This window comes from Triticum aestivum, chromosome 1A, assembly GCF_018294505.1.
Source record: "Triticum aestivum cultivar Chinese Spring chromosome 1A, IWGSC CS RefSeq v2.1, whole genome shotgun sequence".
Lineage (NCBI taxonomy): Eukaryota > Viridiplantae > Streptophyta > Magnoliopsida > Poales > Poaceae > Triticum > Triticum aestivum.
In genome coordinates this window covers 48,375,286-48,403,279 of record NC_057794.1, presented here as the reverse complement: position 1 = coordinate 48,403,279, position 27,994 = coordinate 48,375,286, and the positions used below count along the sequence as shown (strand labels likewise).

The 27,994-nt window shown below is 44.6% G+C and overlaps 3 protein-coding genes and 1 pseudogene across 4 annotated transcripts; 3 read left to right on the top strand and 1 right to left on the bottom strand.

The window, feature by feature from the left end:
* Positions 1-491: 491 nt before the first annotated feature.
* On the bottom strand, positions 492-2,151 carry LOC123114825 (uncharacterized; annotated as a pseudogene).
* A 92-nt stretch (positions 2,152-2,243) lies between these two features.
* On the top strand, positions 2,244-6,461 carry LOC123113960 (uncharacterized). Its single transcript, XM_044535644.1, has 5 exons — positions 2,244-2,420; positions 2,587-2,661; positions 3,587-4,093; positions 4,446-4,793; positions 6,240-6,461. The coding sequence occupies exons 1-5, from the start codon at positions 2,244-2,246 to the stop codon at positions 6,447-6,449; spliced, it is 1,317 nt and encodes a 438-aa protein (XP_044391579.1). The 3' UTR covers positions 6,450-6,461.
* Positions 6,462-11,502: 5,041 nt separating this feature from the next.
* Positions 11,503-20,505, top strand: LOC123113155 (uncharacterized). The gene is made up of 7 exons (XM_044534661.1): positions 11,503-11,637; positions 16,461-16,535; positions 17,459-17,965; positions 18,318-18,665; positions 20,125-20,222; positions 20,325-20,403; positions 20,491-20,505. Exons 1-7 carry the CDS (start codon positions 11,503-11,505, stop codon positions 20,503-20,505), a joined length of 1,257 nt encoding a protein of 418 aa, XP_044390596.1.
* Positions 20,506-24,579: 4,074 nt separating this feature from the next.
* Positions 24,580-27,566, top strand: LOC123089270 (uncharacterized). 2 transcript variants are annotated; one of them, XR_006442265.1, is made up of 2 exons: positions 24,580-24,882; positions 26,107-26,178. XR_006442265.1 is itself a non-coding variant. In XM_044511019.1 (2 exons), the coding sequence occupies exons 1-2, from the start codon at positions 24,660-24,662 to the stop codon at positions 27,551-27,553; spliced, it is 312 nt and encodes a 103-aa protein (XP_044366954.1). In that variant the 5' UTR covers positions 24,580-24,659; the 3' UTR covers positions 27,554-27,566. The 2 variants fall into 2 exon arrangements, 1 of the variants encoding a protein (XP_044366954.1); XM_044511019.1 differs by lacking the exon at positions 26,107-26,178 and adding an exon at positions 27,465-27,566.
* The last annotated feature ends 428 nt before the right edge of the window (positions 27,567-27,994 follow it).

The following is a 27,994-nucleotide window of genomic DNA, read 5'->3' as shown; positions in this document are numbered from 1 at the left end:
GGGCGCTTCGTTACATGGTGCGCCGGGGAAGAGGACGGCGTCGTTTTTCCTTTTTCATTTTAAATCATGAGGCGTCTCCAGATTGCTTTAGCTGGAGGCAGAGACTTGTACATGAGGGCTATGCAAAAAAAAAAAATCCTTTTCTTAAGGGAATGATCCGGTTCAATCTGGCTGATATTTGAGTATTTAACCAAAAACTACCACAATTCACGGAACCGTGACGAAAAACTACCACTTTACGATTTTGTGCGAAAAACTACCGCTTTTTTCCTAAACCGTGGCAAAAAACTACCAAGTCTGAAAAGAGTCCGATTTGGCTCTTTTAAGCGCGTTTCTGACAGAGTTGGCCCACACTTAATAAGCGGGCTAAAAAAGCAATCGGGTCCCTGTTTTTTTTCAAAAAGCAATCCAGTCCTTCCTTCGAATTCGCAACACATTTCACCAAGGAATGCCACGTGCACAGTAGCTACGCACAGCACAGCGAGGCTGTGTTACTTGTGTAGGCGTGACGAACCTGCGCCGAGGAGGACGACCTGCGCGGCGCCGACGAGGCCGGCGACGGCGGCCTCGATGCGGGCGTTGAACCAGAGCGTGCGCACGGCGATCATGACCCCGTGCACCTCGCGCGCGCCGGTGCGCTCGTCGCGGCGCATCCTCTCGTGGAGGCCCCTGAGGTGGCGCTCCCCGGCCAGCACCCCGGCGGCCGGGTCCCGCACGGCGCCCGCCCACAGCGCCCGCACGGCCGCCGTCTGGCACGCGCTCTGCAGCACGGGGTCCCACTCCGCCTCCACCCGCGCGTGCAGCGCCCGCACCCCCTCCGCCGCCAGCTGCTCCATCGCCGCCGCCAGCACGCCCTCGCCCTCCTCCAGCCTCTGCTCCCCTCTTGGGACGACGACATGACCGACCAGCTGCGTGGCTCTCGGCGCGGCGGCCGGGCTCTGCCGCTGGCTGTCCGGGGGGGCGGGATGAGGGGGTAGCGCGCAGCGGCCAGGCGACAAGCACGTGCGCGCGCGGGGCGGCCGTTGGGCTTCGGCCGCCCGCGACAAGGCCGGCCACGCCCTTTTGTTGCCAGCTATGGCTGTGCACCGCCACCGAGGACCGATTGTGTGTGCTGTGGCGCGAGTGTGAGCGTGCGAGCACCGGGTGCGGAGGGGGGACGCGTCGACCGGAGAGGGGACGAGCGAAAGGACTGGATTGTTTTTTGAAAAAAAACAGGGACCCGATTGCTTTTTTAGCCCGCTTATTAAGTGTGGGCCAACTCTGTCAGAAACGCGCTTAAAAGAGCCAAATCGGGCTCTTTTCAGACTTGGTAGTTTTTTGCCACGGTTTAGGAAAAAAGCGGTAGTTTTTCGCACAAAATCGTAAAGTGGTAGTTTTTCATCACGGTTCCGTGAATTGTGGTAGTTTTTGGTTAAATACTCCTGATATTTTACGATCGTTGCCTCGTGCCAACCAGCTCGGCACTCTCATCCTTATCCTCTTGAGTAACGACAACCACGTTTTTGTTTTTTGAGCAACACATCCCTGCATACTTCTTCCGCAACAAACACTCGCTACCCGATGCGCCGACGCTGTCACCGGCGAGCAAGTGCTCCGCTGCCCGTGTCCCTCCTGTTCTCCGTCAATCGGCGGCGCCCTCTAGATTGAGCAGCACCATCCTGTCGTTGCTGCCTCTGCGAGGCACAACCGCAGTTGAAGCCTCGTCCGTCGTCGCTCGTCGTTCCACATTGCCGCCGCCCCATAGGAGCAACGGCGTCTGTGGTTGTCGCCTCCTCGAGTTTCAGTTGAAAAAAATCCCCACAATTTGCAGGAAAGCTAATCCGAAAGATCAAGAGAAAACGAAAGAACTCGTAGATAGTTAAGATCTTTTTGTTATTATCTTTATGCTTAGCCAATTCTTAAGAGTCCTAGCATTCTAGAAGCGACCTTGTTTGGAAGATCCAATTGAGATATCAACACTATTCCGATCTATTGTTGCACTGCTGCATTTGGTCAAAGGTTATTTTTCTGTTCCTTCGTTTCAAATAAACTACTGTAGCACCTAAGGCTAAAGGGTAATAAACTCCTTGGAAAAAGGATACCCTACTGAGTTGCTGATTAGGTCCCAGCAGCCTCTGCTGAATTACATTCAAGCATTCTGCATTCTTTCATGTTGTCTAGCTGTAGCACACTAGAATTTGGTTAGCAGGGTGGCAAATTGGATTGGCATGGTAATTCAATCTCATGCTTCCCCTTTTCAGCCAATGTCACTGCAAACGGACCACGGAACTGCAGCAGTGGAAGCTCTTCATCAAGAAGATAATAGTGAAGGTACCACTGATGGAGCGCCCACGGACGAGTATGACCCGTGGGAACCTCCCCATCCTCCTCCTCACCCCTCATTAGCTGACTTGACGTGTCCTATTCAACATATGAGGCAGGTAAAGTAACTACTCCCTCCTATCCATATTACTAAAGTTGTACTATGTGTGTGTCAATTAATATGGATCGGAGGGAGTAGCACAATTGATATGTATCCCACTTCGTCCCTCTTCTTATTACACTTATTTTTGTGGTGGTTCTTGACTGACAATTCCTTTTTTACAGTACATGCTTCAACTGCAGCGTTTCCTTGCTGATGCCAGAGCTACCAATATAATCGCCCCAGACCGCACTCACAAGGTATTTTTTAATACTTGTTCATTTTATATGAGTGACTATTGATTGGCATGTAACTAATATTCTTGCTTTTTTCCTGCAAATGTTTTTTCATGCTATCTTGTATGTTGTAACATTGTAAAGAAGTATGTTTTTCATCCCTCAACTATTATCTGATTGTAACTTTCAACCCTAAAGTCTAAACCGCCTCGACGTTGCTCCCTCAACTATCAATAGTGTGCGGTTTTCATCATTAAAGTGGTTCTGTCCAATCCAAAGCAGTTCTCAATGGCGTGGCGCCTACCTGTTGGCCACATCACCCACCAGTTTCCACCATGTTATCAGTTCCCTTAAAAACAATTCATAAAATTGGTAATAATTTCAATAGATTTTTTAAGAACTCAGAAAACAGGAAATGTTCTAGAGAAAAAAGTTCCGAAAATCACATCTGTTTTTGTATTAAAGAACTTGTAAAAATGTAAAATGCAGGAATAACTCAACTTTATGGAAACAAAAATACTAGGGAGACATCTATTTTCTCTTACAATTTTTTTTGTTTGTCTTAATTTAGTTTTTTATGTTCAAACGTTGAAATAAACATATGGAATATCATGGAGAAAATTTGTGACATGCTAGACATGTGGGTGCAACTGCAATGCGAGCTACATATTTAGGTGCCATGTAATTCGAAATTGTTCTCGAAACCATTATGAGAGATGAATGTTGCATGGTATTGAACTTTTCATAGTGGAGGGTTCAACTTTGGGTAGTTTAGAAGTTTAGTTCTGAAAGCTACATATGTAATAGTCGAGGGATGAAAACTTGCACATTTTCCTAATCTCAATGGCATCAAATGCCTTTGTAGAATTATTTTGCTGTTATGCTTTGTTAGTTGGATAACTGAACTGATTGCCTTTTATTTTGTTTGTACATGGATTGGTCCATCTAGGAAACGCTCATAAAATATTATGGCATATACGATCGTTTGTCGCCAGTCCTCCAAAAGGATAGTGTTCCACTCTTCCTCCGCATCTTCGAGAAGTACAGGGAGTGCTTTGTTTCTGGTTTTGTCATCATTCCACAAACCCTTGACTTAATTATTCTAGAGAATGCCCTGCGTTGTGCTAATCTTGTTTTGGAGGGGAAGTCACCTAAGCTCTGCGGAGTACGTGCCAACCCCAACTACATGACCAGCTTTGGGTACTTCCCCCTCCACCAAGCTGCAGAGTCATTCTCCGTCGAAATGGTTGAGTTACTGTTCCGGTATGGTGCATCGGCCAATCAGCGCACCTCGGGTAATAAAATCATCGAGGGCCTCCTCCCACTCCATGTTGCCATCGAGAACACTTGCCAGCACAAGTATCTGGAGGACAACCTATTAGTTGACGAGAACTACAGGAAGGGGAATTTTGGGTACATCTACAAGCTCATACATCTGCTTTGCCTGCCTGAGATGGTTCGTGTTAAATCCCTCCTCACATACTTTGGTTACATGATAGCAATAAAGAAGTTCAGCTCATCCCAGTTATTTAAATCCACCATTCTTAACAGTGTTTAAGAACTGACAATCTGTGATTTTGTATAGTTCAATTTGTGAGATGGACAGTTTACCTTTTTAAAACATCTGATGTATTTATGTCCATAATACAGGAGGCACCGTTTTTCTTTAATCAATGGGAAATGAGTCTAAGTTTCTCTGCAATTATAAGTTTTAAGTTCATTTTGCTTGCTGATAGAGTTTGATGTCAATGTTATGTATACTATAAGCACTTGAAGTGAAAGTTGTTCTGTGTTGGTGACTTATGCAGAAGATCTTCTTGGACACCACTAGATTGCTTGCAGCTCACACTGATAATGTAGTCGATGAGCTCTGGAAGTACATGGAGCATGGGAAGATTGTCCCTGCAGCTATTCTTCTCCTTGCAGCTCAAAGGCGATTTCGTAAGCTCAATGGTTTTGATATGATCAAGAACCGTATTGATGATTCTATATTCTCCCTGATAAGGGAGGGGTGTGGATTGCAAATTGGTAAAAATACCAAGGCAGCAAAGCAGCGGAAGGAGAAGGAAGTACGTTTCTATAATGCGTTGTTCCTTGTTAGGATAATTCTGAAAGCTGGTGAAGCTCTTGATGCACATATTCAAACTCATTCAGAGGTACCACCTTTTCATTTGATGCATATATTTGTTTTTTCTTGTTTTACCGAATCTTAATATTCTAGTATGTTATGGTTTGGCTTTTGAACCTTAAAGTATTGATCGTAGTGAGAAAATATTATATAACAGTTCCCTTGCTGACCATAACGAAAAGAACAGAGTTTTTTCTTTTTGACTTGCAAGGCAGGTGATCTGCCGAACAGAGTATCTGACTGTTTTTTCTTCTTGTTTTACCAAATCGTCATTGTCATCAGACATCTTTTTTTTCTTGGATTTTTTTTGAATTAATTTTTCTTGGATTTTCTCTGCTATGACATCTTTATAATCAATATCTCCTGAAAATGTGCATTATCAGTATTTCCCTAAGTAATAGTACTAAATCGGTTATTCGGGGGAAGCCATAGAGACACCTAGTTCCATATTGTAGTTGGGTACTATTTACTGATTGAAAAAGGTTGTTGTTACTATAATTTATTTATTTATTTTGAGATGCTTGATTTCTTGACAATACCAATCTTACCAAATGTTGGTGTCACCAAAACTCAAGCATGGCCAAAACGCAGCAATTATCAACTTGCTTAAGTTGATAGACTGATAAACTAATACAAGATAGTAGCAAGCATGGCATCACAACCAAATTAGTAAAAGCCATTCTGATGATCATCCCACTCCCCAACTCATTGGAGGGCTCCTCAACCCATTACTCTCTTCACCACCATGAGCATGATATGAATGATCATCTTCAAAGTCATGATCACCCACATCTTCACCACGCATAGAGATATTTTGATCCAACTCAACTACTTTTCATGGGCATCCATGTCTAAACATCGACATCCCCATGAGCTCAAACCCTGAAGATTTCTTGACAATACCAATCTTACCAAATGTTGGTGTCACCAAAACTCAAGCATGGCCAAAACGCAGCAATTATCAACTTGCATAAGTTGATAGACTGATAAACTAATACAAGATAGTAGCAAGCATGGCATCACAACCCAATTAGTAAAAGCCATTCTGATGATCATCCCACTCCCCAACTCATTGGAGAGCTCCTCAACCCATTACTCTCTTCACCACCATGAGCATGATATGAATGATCATCTTCAAAGTCACGATCACCCACATCTTCACCACGCACAGAGATATTTTGATCCAACTCAACTACTTTTCATGGGCATCCATGTCTAAACATCGACATCCCCATGAGCTCAAACCCTGAAGATTTAATAAGATTACGGATACAGGTGTACTGGCATCTATCTGTAAGCACATTTGAGGTCTGTAGTGGTAGACTGGTAATCTAGTGTTTAAGTCTTTGGCACTCCTGGCCATTTGGGTTTATGGAACAGGTTAGAACATAGCACATGAGTTGAGTAGGATTGGACACTTATCAAGTAAATCAAAACAAGTCAAACCTAATTACCTTTGTTACTGGGTTTATAGAATAATATGCAGGCATCTCATCACGAGGTCCATGGAAAAGTTTCAGCAGTTCTCAAAAGTTATGATGTTGGTCCTCTCGGAAAAGATATTTGCATTGAAGACCTTCAATGGTTCGATTTTTTCATGCCTTGTGCTTCTATGGTTGCTATATCTTGTATCTGTAGACGATTACTTAACAATATTTTGATTCTTTATTTCATATGCTCTTGAAGCTTCCCCTATGACTGTGGAGGGCCGGATGGTGTGTTACATGAACACGATACGTCTGTGTTTCACAGCCACATGAACATGGAACATCTGTGTTTCACAGCCTGGTATGTTAAAGTTACTTCACAAATTTCGCAAAATTGGCTGTAATAATTCTGTCATGGGAAACAGGGGGCACAGATTTGACCAAGGCAGCCATTGGATCACCTACTCCTCAAGCCAAGGAGAAAAATGTAAGGATATTTGAACTTGAGTTCCTCTCGATTTTTCTATCTCTTATTTTGCTGGATGCTGATTATCATTTTTTTTAAGAATTTTGTGTTTTCTGTTTTAATTTCTTTCTGATGTTTACATGCTGAGACTGACAAAATTGTGTTAATATTCATTTGGATGATGAGAGTCACATTCAAGTCTTCAGGCTACATTTTCACGGATAATCCCATATTTTAGTGGTGTGTGTACAAATTCAAGAGTCCTTTGATGGCTAGAGATGAAACTCCTGTTTTAGTTTTTATCAAGAGAACTGATGTTGTGCAAATGATCTTGTATTGTTGTAGTAAAAGTGTATGCATAGGACACACATGCCATTTTTGTTCCTTTTTGTACTCTGAATTACCAACAAAAAAAGAAGAAGAGGAAAATCCGGTCTATGGGAGTTTAGGATCTTGGGCTTGTAGTTTGTACAGTCTGCACCTGCTGTTAAGCACACGGTTTTTGCAGACTAAATGGTAAATCAAAGTGCTTAACCTAGATTGTTTTTTATTTGATTGTTCGTGGCTGATGACATAGGAATCCATATGCAGCCTGTTTTGAACCTCAAGTGGGCCTGTACATGTTGTTTGATCACGTTAAAATATGAATGCTCTGTGTGCGTTGTTGACGGTGATATCTTGATTATGTACGTGTTAAACAGGCCACGACGAAGAAACCACGGGTTAGGCACCTGTATGCAAGAGATCAGTTTTTCCCGGTATGGAGATCAGTGTTAACAGCTCGGTTTATTTCGAAGATCTTTCCGCCCTACACACCGAAAAAAGACTTGCCACTGTATACTTGTGATGGGAGCTCGGAGAAGTTGAGAGCTGAAAGGCACTCTCATATTCTTCTTGGCACGTTGGAGAGAAATTACCCGAGAGTAGCAAGTAAGCCGACGCCCGCAAGTAAGTATCGGTCGAGAAGGTTGTTTGGCACTGCTGCGTCAACTGCCCTGAAGATGCTGAAGCGCGTATGAAGACCCGGGCAGGAAGGTATAATATCTTACTAGCATAGCCCGCGCGGCGACACACTGCGCCCGTTGGTACCATGTGTTCATTTCAATTGTGTTTAGTTTTTGCATTAGTCTTATCTATCTCATATAGCAATTATTGTACATAAAATTGTGGATACAGGGAAAATAAGTAGGAAATAAGCTAATTTATTGGCATCATGCATGTTGCTAAACACGGAAACGCATGTTCATACATCTCCGATAGGATCATTTATTCTTGTCGTGGCACGACTCTACTGCAGTAAGATGAAAGAAATATAGATAATTATTGCTAGATTTCATCATCCTAGTGTGGCCTCCTGCAGGATTAGTGCTCGCGATGAAGTGATAAAGAACTTCTGCGAACGGTTGCCTCCGGCCCATAGACGGCTTGGCACCTGTGTATATAATGATAGGATCTTCACAATGTGGACATGAAAAAGTGTGGATCTGGCGCGCCATGCTCATCATGCACCACACATGCTATCGCTGGAGCTGGACCTCGCAGCTGTAGCCCCACAGGCCATCTGCTTCGATGGTCTGGCGGGCATGAAGTCGACTCAACGGGCGCAAGCTAGAACAGCTGGCGAGTTGGATGGGTTTAAGGCGCGAGAGAGCTCAAAATCAAGAACATCGACGGATTTACCAACGCCGGCGGCGAGAAGACGTGAGCTATCACGGAATGGAGAGCACTAGGGCCGTGAGCTATCAACCACTGGCTGCAGGCATGCTGGCTTAGACCATACGAAGGCCACCGCGCGCGACCGTAGAAGGTCGAAACGGTGACCCGTCTTGCTCAGGATATCCAATGGAGTTATTATCTTTTAAGATAAGGAATAAAGAATGAAGAGAAATCTGAAAACCGCTGCATGTAGAGAGCCAGTCGGCGCATGCACGTGGTCACATTAGAAAAATCCCATCCCATCGCTCCACATGTTGCGTGCTCCACCTGCTGCAAACAAAGAATAGCACCGCCCGACAAACTGGATGTGTGGTTGACCAGGAACTGCTCGCCACCCTAAAGTGCACCTGGCCAGATCCCCACTAATTAATGTGTCATCACCTCATTGGCTATAATATCCCTGCCAAAAACACTCCGAAAAGCCTAAAAAATCCCAGCTAGCAATTTAGAATTAAGAATTTAGAATTAGAATGCAGAATGTCTGAAACTTCTCAAAACCGGAAACAAGTATACAAAAGCTGCCTGATAGAGTATACGTCTAGGAATCGGCCTAGTCCAGTGTCTCTTAGCCCAACAACGACGATGACGTAATCACCATCACTGCGGCTCAACCAGGATTTGATCGAATACTAAGGAGGCAAATGCAGCAGCTAATACGGCGTAAATGCACACTAACTTGGCAGCAAGAACAGTAAATGACACTATACAGACAATATGCCTTTACTCTGAAGATCTGAGGAGGAGCTGCCTTGCCTTTATCCTCCACTCAAACTACTATACAAATTATAATTGTAGAAAGTTTTGAAGCGTAGCGTTGTGAATGGATCACTTGTCCAGCACCCTTCTATATATATATATATATATATATATATATATATATATATATATATATATATATATATATATATATATATATAGGACTGCTAAAGTGAGCCTGAGCGTATAAATTTTATTCTGCGCGCTGCCCACTCATACGAGTGCGCTCCTGTTGTAAGTAACCGACCAGCCACCAGGTGCTTGCGCCAGTTTCTCCACTATGCCAAAACTGATGGTAATAATGGGTCTACTTGTAGTAATACACGCCTGATGCATTACTAGATAGTAATGTTGGATCTATTTATAGTAATATATATACATGATGCATTACTAGCACGTGGTCTCTCCTCTCCAGGTAGAAATTAATGGTAATATTTGGTCCAGTCATAGTAATTCATTACTAGCATTAGGTCTCTCTCCTCCATGTAAAAATCAATGGTAATATTAGGTCCATTTATAGTAATTCATTACTAGCATTAGGTCTCCCCCTCCATGTAAAAATCAATGGTAATATTAGGTCTAGTTATAGTAATTCAAACATGATGCATTACTATCATGGAGTTCTACATGTACGTGAACATGATGCTTTACTTGGTAACACAAGTAATTTTATTACCATATCCCGACCAGTTTTACTACCAATATTTAGGGAGCGTAGTTGGTAACACAAACTATTCTATTACCATATCCTTAACCCGTATTACTACTAAAGCCTAGTTGGTAACGTACATTATTCTATTACCACATCCTTGGCACGTTTTACTACCAACAATTAGGGAGGGTAGTTGCGAGACGTAGGTGAACCTGTGGGACGGTAACGAAATAAATTGCATTACTATTACTGCAGTTGGTTTTACCCTCATTCATTAACGGGCAAGGAGGCCTACTCATGCGGAGCGACCGCGCCTAATTAGGACCAGCGCGCAGGATAAGGAATTTACGCTCTCGCTCAGTTTAGCGCAGCCGTATATATATATATATATATATATATATATATATATATATATATATATATATATATATATATATATATATATAGCACGCGAGATAAATGCAAAGACGCCGGGAAGTGGACGCGCCGTGTCGAGTTACACGGTGATAGCCGCCGTGGGTAGCTCCGCTCGATGGAGGCCACTAGATGCGCCGCGGACGTCGCCCTCGATCCCTTAACAACAACCTTGGTCGGCAGCTATCTGCCTTACCTACCTTACTCGCGGACCCGTTCAGGCGTTCGACGATGATGACCAGTCCATACACGCCGCCGTCGCGGTTCGCCTACATGGCCGAGAACATCTGCCGGACTGCCGGTACAAACCTAGGTACAGATCACCGGCCTCCTCTTCCTGGACGTCAGCGACCTCCAGGCTCCAGTGCCATGCCGAGGTCCTTGATGTACCGCACGGCGCCCCGGACATGAAGTCGCCGCTCACCCGAGCCGCCTCCTCCGCGCTCGAGCCCAACGGCGCTGGCAAAGACCAGACCAAGGACTCGCTAAGGGCTCGAGGCCAACCACCACGCCTGCCACCGCAATTTTGCTGCTCTGGCCGCTGCCGGCGGGCCCATGCAGATAGGTCCTCCGAGCCAGAGGACGGCCTCGTCGGAGAGGCGTGATTCTGGACCATGGTTCAGCCAAACTTATGGTCGACGCCGTATGATTCAACATCCTGCTACATGTGGATCCGCGTCACGCATTGTTTAATATGCAAACAGCTCTCATCATGCATTTTTTAATCAATCATGCACGGATCTTTATGAAAAATGTCCAGAGATCAATGATGTCGAGCGTAGGTTCGGCAGAACCATGGTTCCGTATAACATTTTCGGGCCTCGTCGCTGCCATCGGGGAGGGTGAGTGTGCCATCGCGAGCGCCGACGCCACTGCCAGAGTCAACAGCGTGGCAGCAGGCGCCGCGTGGGAGGGGAAGAGTTCATGCAATCTATGAGCACGCCGTACGGGCGGAGCCCTGCAAGGACCTCCGAGCGGCGTCCAAGCCGACCGTGCCGATGTCGTCGTGTTTGTCGACCATGATGAAAACCACGTCGGAGGCCGCGGTCACGGAGGTCGGTGAATCCACAAGACTCGCTAGACGGTGACCAGGGCCTCCTCCTTGGCCGACGTGTGTATGTACATTGTCACCGCGTACAGACGCCCAACAGCGCTGGCTGAAACTCCATGGTGCTTCTAGGAGAACGGAAGGTGGACTGTAGAAGGCAGGCCCGCGGCTGATCTCGACAGGCCGGGGTGCTGGGGATGGAGCCGCAGTGGAAGATAAGAGAGAAAGAGGGGGAGCGGAGACGGACGGCCGGCGCTCATGGGCACCAGTGATTGCCCATTGGTATCCGTCAGCCGCAGCCTGACGCAACTCACGAGCAAGACCGACACAACCACATTCATGGCCGCCGGCATGGTCTGCACAAATCTTCCTCTGTGCACCTTCCTGTGGGAGGTTCGCCCCCAGAGCGTGTCCGGACGACGGCGTGAACAACTCTGGCTAGGATCGCCGGAGCCGCGAGCGACGCCCACGCCATGTTCGACCGAAGGACAACGTTGGGAGTGTGGAGGGTTTTATAGAGACAAACAACGGTGAAACAAGATTCGACGGGATCCTTCGGGAGACTCGAGGGCTCTCCGATCATCCAGATACCAATCGAAGGCACCGTTCTAAATCAATACGTGTGACGTGTCAACGTCTCAGATCCAACTACTCGCGTGGCAATGTCTCTATTAGCCAACAAACATGGAATGAAAAATATCTAGTACACATGATCACCGATCCATCCAAATAGGAACGGCCCAACCCGACGTAGTCAAATCAAATTTGAAAACCATGCAGTATGATCCATGCAATCAGCAACTACAGAAACAACCTCGGCACACAAAAGACAAACAAGAAGCTAGCGCTAGAGCTACACGACGACTACACAGCAATGAAGCAATGAAGTTTAAAAAATTTAAATCAAAAATCTGAATTCACAAGGCGTTTGTACACCGCCGTGTACCAAAATAATAGCATGTGGCACATCCACAATTCACCATGGGTCACTTTCACCCAAGTGGCTCAAAAAAAAATAAAAAAAATGAAACTCCATGGGCACTAGCACCCACGGTTTATTGATATAGAAGAAGCATCCCTCATGAGAATTCCAGAAATTCGTCCCCGACGTGGATCGAACTCTGGTCGTTGGGTTTACAACCTTGAAGCAAAAACCTTGCCTGGAATAGAGGCTTGGGTACTAGTCCAAGCTTTTGTAACATATACTTCCTCCGTTCCAAATTACTTGTCGTGGAAGTATATAGGAATAGAAGTTGAGTTTGAGTTGCACTAATGTCTTCTGTGCAAATTCACTGTGCAGGTGCGCTGAGACGAGTATCCATTCTCCTGCAGTTAGTCGAGATGGTTATGGATTTGTGTCATTTTGCCCACCACAGATGCTGATCCTTGTCTATTAACGCTCTCAATCTCATTATCATTCTAAAATTGTTGTCTAAGTAGTACTTCCTCCGTTTACAGATACTTCCTCCGTCCCAAAATTCTTGTCTTAAATTCGTCTAGATACGGATGTATCTAATATTAAAACGTGACTTGATACATCTATATTTAGACAAATTTAAGACAAGAATTTTGAGACAGAGGGAGTATAAGATAATTTCTTTTCTTTTTTTGAATTGGAGGTATATAAATACGTTGTGTCCTTTGTTCACTCATTTCAGTCCGTATCTAGTGAATATTGCAATATTCAAAACATCGATATCCTATATTTGTGAACGAAGGGAGTAGTATATATCTTTCCGAGGCTTAGCATGGGCCTGAAGGGTGCAATATATGTCAGTATTCAGCTTGAACCATAACTGTAATTCTTATGTAACCAAGCTCAACGGCAGCCTGAGCAGATGACTCTAATTGATCGCATACAACAAATTTAGACACTACCAAATGTCTGAATGTGCAAGAATTTTTATTTTCCAGGCATCCTTCATCAATTGCTTTGTTTCTTTCTTTCTTAGTTCTACAAAAAAAAATGGTTTCTTTCTTCTAACGAACATGACATCTTTCTTCATTCCTTAAATCAGCTTGTTTATGTTTCTTGGCAACTCTGATGAACCCAGGTGGTAGGATTGGAACTCTTTTCTTTATGGCCTTTGTGGCGTGCTCACGAACTCGTGACTTGTGGTTCAATCACGGTAAACAGTCATAGACCATTGAGGTGCACTGGTACACTGGATCATCATATAGCATATTTAAAAGTGACAAATAAAATCAACATGGTGAAGCCGGCATGGACCGGTGCAGGCAGGGGCTCCGGCTCATTGTCAAAGGCCTCCTTCATCGTCGGTGACCTCTGGCGAGCTCACCGGCATGCTGGCCTCTATCCGCCGCGCACAACGGCCCTGCCATTCGACAGCAAGAGTGGCTATCTCGTGCTTTTGCTCTGTCGTGAGGCTAGCCCACAACGCGCTAGAGCTTGCGGTCATGGCGGAGGTGGTATGGTGAGGAGGAGCAGGAGCGAGGTGGTGTGGTGTGGATTGTGCTGGCACGCCGCTTTAATGCTAACACCGGTGAGAGGCCACCTCTGCTCTGGATCGGTATGAATGTGGCGCTAGCGCTCTGATCGACCATTAGTGGCATGAATGCACGGCAACCGCTTCATGTGGGAGAGGTTTTCGGGTGGGTTCGGAGTGTCCGGCGTGTACGTGGCAACAGTCCGAACGCCTGCAAAGCCATCCCGGTTAGCCTCCATTTTGCGGAAAAACTAACGTCGGGACCAGTCCGCGGACTGATGGAGTTCCGTGTTGAATGGCAAATCGCGTGAGGACTGTTCAGTCCGGACGAATGCAGTCGGTTTAAGGATCCGAGTTCGAGATGCCCTTAGTGAATTTTAAAAAGTTGCGTCCATAAGTTCGAGGACCAAACGCGAATTGAGCGTAGCTCAAATGGTTAGGCTATTTATGGTGGAACCAGTCCACCAAGGTTTATTTCTAGGCTTGACACATGTGCTTGTATTTTTTTGAATTTATTTTGATCCGGCAATGTTCATTTAGTAGGAGGAGTACGAGATGTCCTCAAGGTATATTTTAGAGGTGCTCATAGGGATAAGATGTGTGTATGCAGATTCGGCTGCAGCGGTTAGTGAATCTCTCTCAGGATCGGCAACGGCAACTCCTATTCAGCCCACAGGATCTTCTGCGGCTAATCTACAGACCACCTCATCACCACGTCGCACAGGGCTTCAAAAAGGGGTAATACAACTTGTTGATTACAAGCATATAACTAAATATGGCATGATATGTTCCACAGGCGAACCAGGTGAACCAAATACACGTGAACAAGCTCTTGGTGATGAACGGTGGCAGAAGGCAATGAATGAAGAGTTTATTGCACTAAAGAAAAATAATACATGGCATTTGGTTCCTCCACAGCAAGGTAAAAACTTGATCGATTGCAAGTGGGTATTTCGAATCAAAAGAAAGTCTGATGGAACCATTGATCGCTACAAAGCTAGACTAGTTGCAAAAGGCTTCAAGCAACGGTATGGTATAGACTATGAAGACACGTTTAGTCCAGTTGTAAAAGCTGCAACTATTCGTCTTGTCCTGTCTATTGCTGTTTTCAGGGGCTGGAGTCTCAGACAACTTGACGTACATAACGCGTTTCTCTATGGTGTTCTGGAAGAGGAAGTGTACATGAAGCAACCTCCTGGATTTGAAAGTAAAAGCAACCCCTCTCATGTGTGCAAACTTGACAAGGCACTATATGGTCTAAAGCAAGCTTCACGGGCTTGGTATTCTCGTCTTTGTCACAAAATGCAAACTCTTGGCTTTATTCCTTCAAAGTCTGACACCTCATTGTTTATTTACAACAAGTCCAACACATGCATATTTGTCCTCATATATGTTGATGATATCATTGTGACAAGTTCATCTGATGAAGCGATCACAGGACTGTTGAAAGACTTGGGGCAGACTTTGCTCTAAAGGATCTTGGAGACTTGCATTATTTCCTTGGAATTGAGGTGAAGAAACACAAGGATGGACTTCATCTCTCTCAGGAAAAATATGCCACTGACCTAGTAAAGAAGGCTGGTCTGCAAGGTTGTAAACCTACACCCATCCAGCTCGGAAAAACTATCTCTTATGGAAGGTACACCCTTGAGCCAAGAAGAGAGCACAAAATACAGAAGTTTGGTAGGAGCACTTCAATATCTCACTCTAACCAGATCTGATATTTCTTTTGCTGTCAATAAAGTCTGTCAGTTCCTTCATGCACCCACTACTGTTCATTTGACTGCTGCAAAACGTATAGTAAGATATGTCAAGAATACTTTGAGTGTTGGTCTCAGTTTCAGCAGATCATCTTCTACCCTTGTCAGTGCCTTTTCTGACTCTGATTGGGCAGGATGCTTGGATGACAGGCGTTCAACTGGTGGTTTTGCAATATTTTTTGGGCCTAACTTGATCTCCTAGTGTGCTAGAAAACAAGCAACAGTTTCTAGGTCAAGTACAGAGGCAGAATACAAGGCACTAGCAAATGGCACAGCTGAAATCATTTGGGTGCAGTCCATGCTTAAGGAACTTGGTGTGAAAAGTAAGCAAGCTCCCTGTCTATGGTGTGACAATCTTGGTGCTACCTATCTGTCTGCCAATCCTGTGTTTCATGCAAGAACGAAACATATTGAGATAGATTTTCATTTTGTCCGAGAAAGGGTTGCTCAAAAACAGCTTGATATTCAGTTCATACACTCCAGAGATCAGATTGCAGATGGATTCACAAAGCCATTGCCAACAAGGAGCTTTGAAGCTTTCAAGTATAATCTCAACTTGATGAAGTTGTGATTAAGGGAGGGTGTTAAACATGTCATGTAACGTGCCAATGTGTGCACCGCACCGCACCACCTTTACCTAGCGCATCTCTTCTGATGAGGTTGTTGTAATATAGATTAGATTGGTAGTTGGGTAGTAGGATTCTCTCTTATCTCTACCTAGTTGTAACCAATTCTATCTCTTGTCTTCCAAGTCTCAATCTTTGTAACAACTCATGTATGCGCTGTACCAGGGAGGTGCGCCCCTGCTATTTAACACGAACCCGTCGCCTCCAACGAGGCAAGACGTTTCCGCCATCGCACACTATCCATATTACTAAAGTTGTACTATGTGTGTGTCAATTAATATGGATCGTGGGGAGTAGCACAATTGATATGTATCCCACTTCGTCCCTCTTCTTATTATACTTATTTTTGTGGTGGTTCTTGACTGACAATTCCTTTTTTACAGTACATGCTTCAACTGCAGCGTTTCCTTGCTGATGCCAGAGCTACCAATATAATCGCCCTAGACCGCACTCCCAAGGTATTTTTTAATACTTGTTCATTTTATATGAGTGACTATTGATTGGCATATAACTAATATTCTTGCCTTTTTCCTGCAAATATTTTTTCATGCTATCTTGTATGTTGTAACATTGTAAAAAAGTATGTTTTTCATCCCTCAACTATTATCTGATTGTAACTTTCAACCCTAAAGTCTAAACCGCCTCGACGTTGCTCCCTCAACTATCAATAGTGTGCGGTTTTCATCATTAAAGTGGTTCTGTCCAATCCAAAGCAGTTCTCAATGGCGTGGCGCCTACCTGTTGGCCACATCACCCACCAGTTTCCGCCATGCTATCAGTTCCCTTAAAAACAATTCATAAAATTGGTAATAATTTCAATAGATTTTTTTAAGAACTCAGAAAACAGGAAATGTTCTAGAGAAAAAAGTTCCGAAACTCACATCTGTTTTTGTATTAAAGAACTTGTAAAAATGTAAAATGCAGGAAACTCAACTTTATGGAAACAAAAATACGAGGGAGACATCTATTTTCTCTTACAATTTTTTTGTTTGTCTTAATTTAGTTTTTTATGTTCAAACATTGAAATAAACATATGGAATATCATGGAGAAAATTTGTGACATGCTAGACATGTGGGTGCAACTGCAATGTGAGCTACATATTTAGGTGCCATGTAATTCGAAATTGTTCTCGAAACCATTATGAGAGATGAATGTTGCATGGTATTGAACTTTTCATAGTGGAGGGTTCAACTTTGGGTAGTTTAGAAGTTTAGTTCTGAAAGCTACATATGTAATAGTCGAGGGATGAAAACTTGCACATTTTCCTAATCTCAATGGCATCAAATGCCTTTGTAGAATTATTTTGCTGTTATGCTTTGTTAGTTGGATAACTGAACTGATTGCCTTTTATTTTGTTTGTACATGGATTGGTCCATCTAGGAAACGCTCATAAAATATTATGGCATATACGATCGTTTGTCGCCAGTCCTCCAAAAGGATAGTGTTCCACTCTTCCTCCGCATCTTCGAGAAGTACAGGGAGTGCTTTGTTTCTGGTTTTGTCATCATTCCACAAACCCTTGACTTAATTATTCTAGAGAATGCCCTGCGTTGTGCTAATCTTGTTTTGGAGGGGAAGTCACCTAAGCTCTGCGGAGTACGTGCCAACCCCAACTACATGACCAGCTTTGGGTACTTCCCCCTCCACCAAGCTGCAGAGTCATTCTCCGTCGAAATGGTTGAGTTACTGTTCCGGTATGGTGCATCGGCCAATCAGCGCACCTCGGGTAATAAAATCATCGAGGGCCTCCTCCCACTCCATGTTGCCATCGAGAACACTTGCCAGCATAAGTATCTGGAGGACAACCTATTAGTTGACGAGAACTACAGGAAGGGGAATTTTGGGTACATCTACAAGCTCATACATCTGCTTTGCCTGCCTGAGATGGTTCGTGTTAAATCCCTCCTCACATACTTTGGTTACATGATAGCAATAAAGAAGTTCAGCTCATCCCAGTTATTTAAATCCACCATTCTTAACAGTGTTTAAGAACTGACAATCTGTGATTTTGTATAGTTCAATTTGTGAGATGGACAGTTTACCTTTTTAAAACATCTGATGTATTTATGTCCATAATACAGGAGGCACCGTTTTTCTTTAATCAATGGGAAATGAGTCTAAGTTTCTCTGCAATTATAAGTTTTAAGTTCATTTTGCTTGCTGATAGAGTTTGATGTCAATGTTATGTATACTATAAGCACTTGAAGTGAAAGCTGTTCTGTGTTGGTGACTTATGCAGAAGATCTTCTTGGACACCACTAGATTGCTTGCAGCTCACACTGATAATGTAGTCGATGAGCTCTGGAAGTACATGGAGCATGGGAAGATTGTCCCTGCAGCTATTCTTCTCCTTGCAGCTCAAAGGCGATTTCGTAAGCTCAATGGTTTTGATATGATCAAGAACCGTATTGATGATTCTATATTCTCCCTGATAAGGGAGGGGTGTGGATTGCAAATTGGTAAAAATACCAAGGCAGCAAAGCAGCGGAAGGAGAAGGAAGTACGTTTCTATAATGCGTTCTTCCTTGTTAGGATAATTCTGAAAGCTGGTGAAGCTCTTGATGCATATATTCAAACTCATTCAGAGGTACCATCTTTTCATTTGATGCATACATTTGTTTTTTCTTGTTTTACCGAATCTTAATATTCTAGTATGTTATGGTTTGGCTTTTGAACCTTAAAGTATTGATCATAGTGAGAAAATATTATATAACAGTTCCCTTGCCGACCATAATGAAAAGAACAGAGTTTTTTTCTTTTTGACTTGCAAGGCAGGTGATCTGCCGAACAGAGTATCTGACTGTTTTTTCTTCTTGTTTTACCAAATCGTCATTGTCATCAGACATCTTTTTTTCTTGGATTTTTTTTTGAATTAATTTTTCTTGGATTTTCTCTGCTATGACATCTTTATAATCAATATCTCCTGAAAATGTGCATTATTAGTATTTCCCTAAGTAATAGTACTAAATCGGTTATTCGGGGGAAGCCATAGAGACACCTAGTTCCATATTGTAGTTGGGTACTATTTACTGATTGAAAAAGGTTGTTGTTACTATAATTTATTTATTTATTTTGAGATGCTTGATTTCTTGACAATACCAATCTTACCAAATGTTGGTGTCACCAAAACTCAAGCATGGCCAAAACGCAGCAATTATCAACTTGCTTAAGTTGATAGACTGATAAACTAATACAAGATAGTAGCAAGCATGGCATCACAACCAAATTAGTAAAAGCCATTCTGATGATCATCCCACTCCCCAACTCATTGGAGGGCTCCTCAACCCATTACTCTCTTCACCACCATGAGCATGATATGAATGATCATCTTCAAAGTCATGATCACCCACATCTTCACCACGCATAGAGATATTTTGATCCAACTCAACTACTTTTCATGGGCATCCATGTCTAAACATCGACATCCCCATGAGCTCAAACCCTGAAGATTTCTTGACAATACCAATCTTACCAAATGTTGGTGTCACCAAAACTCAAGCATGGCCAAAACGCAGCAATTATCAACTTGCATAAGTTGATAGACTGATAAACTAATACAAGATAGTAGCAAGCATGGCATCACAACCCAATTAGTAAAAGCCATTCTGATGATCATCCCACTCCCCAACTCATTGGAGAGCTCCTCAACCCATTACTCTCTTCACCACCATGAGCATGATATGAATGATCATCTTCAAAGTCACGATCACCCACATCTTCACCACGCACAGAGATATTTTGATCCAACTCAACTACTTTTCATGGGCATCCATGTCTAAACATCGACATCCCCATGAGCTCAAACCCTGAAGATTTAATAAGATTACGGATACAGGTGTACTGGCATCTATCTGTAAGCACATTTGAGGTCTGTAGTGGTAGACTGGTAATCTAGTGTTTAAGTCTTTGGCACTCCTGGCCATTTGGGTTTATGGAACAGGTTAGAACATAGCACATGAGTTGAGTAGGATTGGACACTTATCAAGTAAATCAAAACAAGTCAAACCTAATTACCTTTGTTACTGGGTTTATAGAATAATATGCAGGCATCTCATCACGAGGTCCATGGAAAAGTTTCAGCAGTTCTCAAAAGTTATGATGTTGGTCCTCTCGGAAAAGATATTTGCATTGAAGACCTTCAATGGTTCGATTTTTTCATGCCTTGTGCTTCTATGGTTGCTATATCTTGTATCTGTAGACGATTACTTAACAATATTTTGATTCTTTATTTCATATGCTCTTGAAGCTTCCCCTATGACTGTGGAGGGCCGGATGGTGTGTTACATGAACACGATACGTCTGTGTTTCACAGCCACATGAACATGGTACATCTGTGTTTCACAGCCTGGTATGTTAAAGTTACTTCACAAATTTCGCAAAATTGGCTGTAATAATTCTGTCATGGGAAACAGGGGGCACAGATTTGACCAAGGCAGCCATTGGATCACCTACTCCTCAAGCCAAGGAGAAAAATGTAAGGATATTTGAACTTGAGTTCCTCTCGATTTTTCTGTCTCTTATTTTGCTGGATGCTGATTATCATTTTTTTATGAATTTTGTGTTTTCTGTTTTAATTTCTTTCTGATGTTTACATGCTGAGACTGACAAAATTGTGTTAATATTCATTTGGATGATGAGAGTCACATTCAAGTCTTCAGGCTACATTTTCACGGATAATCCCATATTTTAGTGGTGTGTGTACAAATTCAAGAGTCCTTTGATGGCTAGAGATGAAACTCCTGTTTTAGTTTTTATCAAGAGAACTGATGTTGTGCAAATGATCTTGTATTGTTGTAGTAAAAGTGTATGCATAGGACACACATGCCATTTTTGTTCCTTTTTGTACTCTGAATTACGAACAAAAAAAGAAGAGGAAAATCTGGTCTATGGGAGTTTAGGATCTTGGGCTTGTAGTTTGTACAGTCTGCACCTGCTGTTAAGCACACGATTTTTGCAGACTAAATGGTAAATGAAAGTGCTTAACCTAGATTGTTTTTTATTTGATTGTTTGTGGCTGATGACATAGTAATCCATATGCAGCCTTTTTTGAACCTCAAGTGGGCCTGTACATGTTGTTTGATCACGTTAAAATATGAATGCTCTGTGTGCGTTGTTGGCGGTGATATCTTGATTATGTACGTGTTAAACAGGCCACGACAAAGAAACCACGGGTTAGGCACTTGTATGCAAGAGATCAGTTTTTCCCGGTATGGAGATCAGTGTTAACAGCTCGGTTTATTTCGAAGATATTTCCGCCCTACACACCGAAAAAAGACTTGCCACTGTATACTTGTGATGGGAGCTCGGAGAAGTTGAGAGCTGAAAGGCACTCTCATATTCTTCTTGGCACGTTGGAGAGAAATTACCCGAGAGTAGCAAGTAAGCCGACGCCCGCAAGTAAGTATCGGTCGAGAAGGTTGTTTGGCACTGCTGCGTCAACTGCCCTGAAGATGCTGAAGCGCGTATAAAGACCCGGGCAGGAAGGTATAATATCTTACTAGCATAGCCCGCGCGGCGACACACCGCGCCCGTTGGTACCATGTGTTCATTTCAATTGTGTTTAGTTTTTGCATTAGTCTTATCTATCTCATATAGCAATTATTGTACATAAAATTGATTTGTGTCATTTTGCCCACCACAGATGCTGATCCTTGTCTATTAACGCTCTCAATCTCATTATCATTCTAAAATTGTTGTCTAAGTAGTACTTCCTCCGTTCACAGATATAAGATAATTTATCTTCTTTTGATTTGGAGGTATATAGATACGCTGTGTCTTTTGTTCACTCGTTTCAGTCCGTATGTAGTGAATATTGCAATATTCAAAACATCTTATTTGTGAACGAAGGGAGTAGTATATATCTTTCTGAGGCTTGACATGGGTCTGAAGGATGCAACATATGTCAGTATTCAGCTTGAACCATGACTCTAATTCTTATGTAACCAAGCTCAACGGCAGCCTGAGCAGATGACTCTAATTGATTGCATACAACAAATTTAGACACTACCAAATGTTTGAATGTGCAAGAATTTTTATTTTCCAGGCATCCTTCATCAATTGCTTTGTTTCTTTCTTTCTTAGTTCTACAAAAAAAATGGTTTCTTTCTTCTAACGAACATGACATCTTTCTTCATTCCTTAAATCAGCTTGTTTATGTTTCTTGGCAATTCTGATGAACCCAGGTGGTAGGATTGGAACTATTTTCTTTATGGCCTTTGTGGCGTGCTCACAAACTCGTGACTTGTGGTTCAATCACGGTAAACGGTCATAGACCATTGAGGTGCACTGGTACACTGGATCATCATATAGCATATTTAAAAGTGGCAAATAAAATCGACAAGCCGGCATGGACCAGCACGGGCAGGGGCTCCGGCTCATTGTCGAAGGCCTCCTTCATCGTCGTTGACCTCCGGCGAGCTCACCGGCATGCTGGCCTCTATCTGCCGTGCACAACGGCCTTGCCATCCGACCTGTAGACGGGAAAGTTTGCAATACAATAATCGTTGTATTGATGGGGTGCTGGTGCACGTATATATATTATAAGGGAAGGCCTCTACCTCAACTATACAAGACTAGGAGGTGGGCCACAAATCCAATACACGTGCAATACAAAACACATACTCAACACCCCCCGCAGTCGAAGCACCGCCGGAGACACAGAGACTGGACCGAAACTCCTCGAAGACGGGAGTAGGCAATCCCTTAGCCATCACATCAGCAAACTGTTGCGTCGTCGGCACGTGGAGAACCCGAACACGGCCAAGAGCAACCTGCTCGCGCACGAAGTGAATATCGAGCTCAATATGCTTCGTCCGTCGATGGTGCACCGGGTTGGCGGAGAGGTAGACCGCGCTGACGTTATCGCAGTAGACAAGGGTGGCCTTGTGGACATCACAAAGCAACTCCTGGAGCAGTTGACGTATCCAAGAGCACTCGGCCACGACGTTGGCCACGACGCGATACTCTGCCTCGGTGCTGGAGCGGGAGACCGTGGGCTGCCGCTTCGATGACCAAGAGATCAACGAGGGCCCAAGGTAGACGTAGTAGCCCGACGTGGAGCGTCGCGTGTCAGGGCAGCCAGCCCAGTCAGCATCCGAGTAGGCCACGAGGTCGGTGGAGGCGGAGGCCATCAGGGTGAGTCCCAAGGACATGGTGCCGCGTATGTAACGGAGAATACGCTTCACCAGAGTCCAGTGAGAGTCACGCGGGGCGTGCATATGGAGGCACACAGGCTGAACAGCGTATTGCAGGTCAGCACGAGTCGACGTCAAGTACTGTAAAGCACCGACAATAGAGCGATAAAATATGCTCCATCGAACGCGAGAGACCCCTCCAGAGCAGAGACCTTCGCTTTCGTGTCGACAGGGGTGGGCACCGGCTTGCAGTTAAGCATACCAGCACGCTCAAGGAGCTCATGGGCGTACTTCTGCTGATGCAGAAAGAAACCATCAGCCCGGCGGATCACCTTGATGCCGAGAAAGTAGTGCAGGGTCCCCAAGTCCTTGAGGGCGAACTCATCACGAAGACGAGCAGTCAGCCGCTGAAGGAGATCGGGGGTGGACGCCGTGAGGATGATGTCGTCAACGTAGAGCAGCAAATATGCAGTGTCAGTTCCCTGATGATTGCTACGTCTTAAGCTTGCGTTGGTTTTCCCCGAAGAGGAAGGGATGATGCAGCAGAGTAGCGTAAGTATTTCCCTCAGTTTTTGAGAACCAAGGTATCAATCCAGTAGGAGGCCACGCTCAAGCCCCTCGTACCTGCACAAGATGATAGCTACTCGCAACCAATGCGATTAGGGGTTGTCAATCCCTTCACGGTCACTTACGAGAGTGAGATCTGATAGATATAATATTTTTGGTATAAAGATGCTGTAACACCCCCAGATGATAACCCTGTCATCAAGCTAATTAATGGTTCATGTGCGCATTTTTCACTAAGTCAAAATGCCGCTTGTCCCAAACCCAACTTCAAATTCATACTTGAAATAAAGCAAATATTTATTTCTTCAAATTGCAAAACTAAAATGTTCGTCATCTAGAAAATATTTCAAAACAAATGTTGGTAAGGAAAACAGCATCATCTTCAACTCATATGGGCCTAAGCATTTAAAACAGTGCCAAAACGACACTTTAAATGCCCTATTCTTTTTTCAAAAAATTCAAATGAATTTCAAACTTGCCTAAACTTTTTGTGGAAGTGTCTAAAATCACCAGGGATTTAATGGCACCCTTCCCAAGTTTTTCCCGAGTCAATAGACTTTCCAAGTAATTCATTTCCTCTCTCTGTTATTTAATAAAAAGAAAAACAAGGCAGCCCACTCCGCACATGGGCCATGAGTGCACAGTGTGCCGGCCCAGCCCACCTCCCATCTCCATCTCCTCTGTTCACAGAAGCCCCCGTGGACGCCGGGCGCACGTCCATGGCGCCGTTCTCCACGCGGCGTTCATCCATCGATGCCCCGAGAGGATAAGAGACCACCCTCCCCCTCGAACCCTAGGACGCCCCTGCCTCTCCCCCCTTCCTCCTCGTGCCGCGCCTCGCTCTCCCTCGACGCGCCCGCTCGCCCGAGCTCGCGTACGCCATGGCCGTCGACGCCATCGCAGCCATCGTGCTCCCCGCGCCGTACGAATTTTTCTCGAAGCATCCTCGTCGTCGTCTCCTTCGTCCCCGACCATTGAATCAAGCCGGGAGGGCCCGTACGCTCGCCATCAAGCTCGTCGTCACTGCGTACATCATCGTCGCCGCCGTTGATTGCCGCCACTTCGACCGTACCCGGCCCCACCGACCACTGTGTCGTGACCGCTGTGAGAACCCGCATCGAACCCCTCTTGCCTTGTCCCTGAATTCGAGCTCGAGCGTGTTCCTCCGCAATCACCGTAGCTTGCCGTCCATAATGTCCGTTGAGCCTGATGTTGCCATGCTGCCCAGACCTCGGCAGTGATGCGCACGAGCTACTGAAGCTTGCAGGAGGCCGTAGCGCTCTTTATCGCTCCCGCTAGTGCATCATAGAGCCGTTGCCGCTTGCATCCGAGTCGCCGCCACCCCTGTAGCTCGTCCAGTGCATGGCGTGGCTGCGCCCTTGCGACGCCCGCGCGTGCGCGTGCGCGTGCCGCGCCTTGGCCGCGCCCGTGCGCGTCGTGCCTGTTGTTCACGCTGCTGCGCTGCCCCTCTGCTTCCCCATTGCCGCTGCTGTTCGCTGCCTACTGCCGCTGCTCTGCCTGTACTGCTGCAGCTACAGTTACTGTAGCGCTAGCTAGCTTTTCTAATTCTACGATGATTAACCCATTAGATAGCCCCTAAACTCCAGCAAAACAATTGTTAACAAGACTAAAAAAATTATGGGAAGATAGTACACTTGACAAGGTTCAAAACGTTCCATTTGATCAAATTCAAAAGGTGTAAGGATTAAATGCAATGAAAATGACAAAAGTCTATATTCTGTTAACAAAAAACCAAAAAACAGTTTTATTTTCATAGCTACTTTAGTGCTCTTGTTGTTCAAGCAAATGAACTCTAATATGGATGTAATTGGTACTAACATGTAGATCACAGAAAAGTACTCAAAATTGATATAAGGCACTAACTCATAGGATGTACAGAACAATAGTTGTAGTCTTTTGAAAACAGCCAAGTGATGTTTAAAAAACTGTCGAATTCTCAGACTTGGCAAAATTTCAGGGATTTCTAGAATATTGGTTAAAACTTTAGAAATTCATTTAAAATAAACCGTAGCTCGGATGAAAAAGTTTTATACATGAAAGTTGCTCAGAACAACGAGACAAACCGGAATACGCTCTCCGTTCATCTGTCACATGCCCCTAGCATAGCGAATATCGAACCTTTCCCCTCCGGTTCGTCTGTCCGAAAATGCAAACTTCGGGAAATCTTTCCCGGATGTTATCCCCCTTCGCCGGTAGCGTGTAGTGCCGCGTTAGAACACCCCTAACACCGCTTTTCGTCTTGTCATGCATAGTATTGCACTTGTTTGCTCTGAATTTACTGTTTCTTCCCCCTCTTCTCTCCGGTAGACCCCGAGACCGCTGCTAAGGCCCCGGTGATCGACTACGTCGACGATGACCCCTCCTTGCCAGAGCAACCAGGCAAGCAAACCCCCCTTGAGCATTCCGATATCGCCTATTTCTTTTCCTCTCATGCTTGCATTAGAACTGCTACTGCTTTCTGTATGATCCTACTCTGATGCATAGCCTGTTGTTGTTACCTGATTTTATACCTTGCCTGCTTATCCTAAACTGCTTAGTATAGGTTGGTTAGAGATCCATCAGTGACCCCACCTTGTCCCAGTTGCCCCGCTTTATGTTCGATGACTCGATCAACGTGATCGACGTCCAGGCCCCGACACCGCACATCACCCCCCTAGTTGTACAACTCTGCAGAGTTACCATCGAGTGCCGAGGGTGGAACCTCTTACATCACTCCTGATGAGATCTCTGTAGTGTAGCTATACGGTCGAGGTCATCGAGGGTGATTTCCTCCTTAACCACTTCCGTTACCGCTCTGTTGTGCAACCCCTCAAGTGTGAACCTCGAGGGTGGATCCTCTTACGTTCACCTTGATGATAACATCGAGTGGGATTCACCGGGGGTGATTCCTCGGGTTTTCCCCTTGGTGTTAGACACACAGTTACTATGGTTACTATGACTTTACACTGAGCCATGATACTAAAGACGGGTCGACCCTGAGGGGTACCCGCGCGAGCTTAATAGCGAGTGATGTGGAGTCGGGTTGACCTGGAAGGTGCCCGCGAGATACTTACGAGGCGTGACCAGGCATTCTTAGCCCTTGCCGCAAGTACTCGAGACGGGGCGACGGGGTCACATCAATCGTGAGTCTCTGCTCGTTACCGCGTGATCCTAATCCACTACGATTTGGATATTTGATCTGAGGGGCCTCCGGCCTGATAGCACTAACCATCACGTGGGCATAGTATGGGCGTTCTGCGTCGTATACATCAGCCGAAGCTTAATAGACGTCAGCGACTGAGCGGCGCGCGCCGGGTTGGACTGGTAAGCACCTACCTTGTTGAAGGAGGTAGCTAGGTCTGCTCACCGGTCGCGTACGCAACGTGCAGCGACTGAGCGGCGCGCGCCGGGTTGGACTGATAACACTACTGCTACTTTACTTTATGCTACTCTACTCCCTCCTGTTTGCTACAAGATGGTGGTTTCCAGAAGATGCTAGTCTTCGATAAGCTAGGCTTTCCCCTTCCCTTCTGGCATTCTGCACTTTAGTCCACAGATACAACCCATTCCTTTGATACAGATACATACTTAGTTTAGATCTAATGTAAGTCTTGCGAGTACTTTGGATGAGTACTCACGGTTGCTTTGCTACTTCCTTTTCCCCCATACCCGATTGTTGCGACCAGATGACGGATCCCAGGAGTCAGACGACGCCACTGATGACTACTACTACCCGGAGGATGCCTACTACTACGTGAAGACTGCAGACGACTAGGAGTAGTTAGGAGGTTCCCAGGCAGGAGGCCTTGCCTTTTCGATCGTTGCTGCTTTTGTGCTAGCCTTCTTAAGGCAACCTTGTTTAGCTCATGTCTGTACTCAGATATTGTTGCTTCCGCTGACTCTTGTGTTTTCGAGCTTATGTATTCGAGCCCTCGAGGCCCCTGGCTTGTAATATAAAGCTTGTATTATTTTAATTTGTGTCTAGAGTTGTGTTGTGATATCTTCCCGTGAGTCCTTGATCTTGATCGTACACATTTGCGTGTATGATTAGTGTACGGTCAAATCGGGGGCGTAACAGATGCAAAATAAAAAGTAAAGGCAAAGTAAAAACAAAGCAAGATTAAAGTGATGGAGATTGATATGATGAGAATAGACCAGGGGGCCATAGAGTTTCACTAGTGGCTTCTCTCAAGAGTATAAGTATTCTACGGTGGGT

Bases quoted from the DNA above. Each gene is read 5' to 3' on its own strand.
- LOC123089270 (XM_044511019.1), top strand. From the start codon at position 24,660: ATGGCCGTCGACGCCATCGCAGCCATCGTGCTCCCCGCGCCGTACGAA. The intron at 24,883-27,464 runs GTGAGAACCCGC...TGTTGCGACCAG, and splicing joins ACCACTGTGTCGTGACCGCT to ATGACGGATCCCAGGAGTCA.
- LOC123113155 (XM_044534661.1), top strand. From the start codon at position 11,503: ATGGGCACCAGTGATTGCCCATTGGTATCCGTCAGCCGCAGCCTGACG. The intron at 11,638-16,460 runs GTTCGCCCCCAG...CCTTTTTTACAG, and splicing joins TGTGCACCTTCCTGTGGGAG to TACATGCTTCAACTGCAGCG. The intron at 18,666-20,124 runs GTACCATCTTTT...AATAATATGCAG, and splicing joins ATATTCAAACTCATTCAGAG to GCATCTCATCACGAGGTCCA.
- LOC123113960 (XM_044535644.1), top strand. From the start codon at position 2,244: ATGTCACTGCAAACGGACCACGGAACTGCAGCAGTGGAAGCTCTTCAT. The intron at 2,421-2,586 runs GTAAAGTAACTA...CCTTTTTTACAG, and splicing joins CTATTCAACATATGAGGCAG to TACATGCTTCAACTGCAGCG. The intron at 4,794-6,239 runs GTACCACCTTTT...CTGGGTTTATAG, and splicing joins ATATTCAAACTCATTCAGAG to AATAATATGCAGGCATCTCA.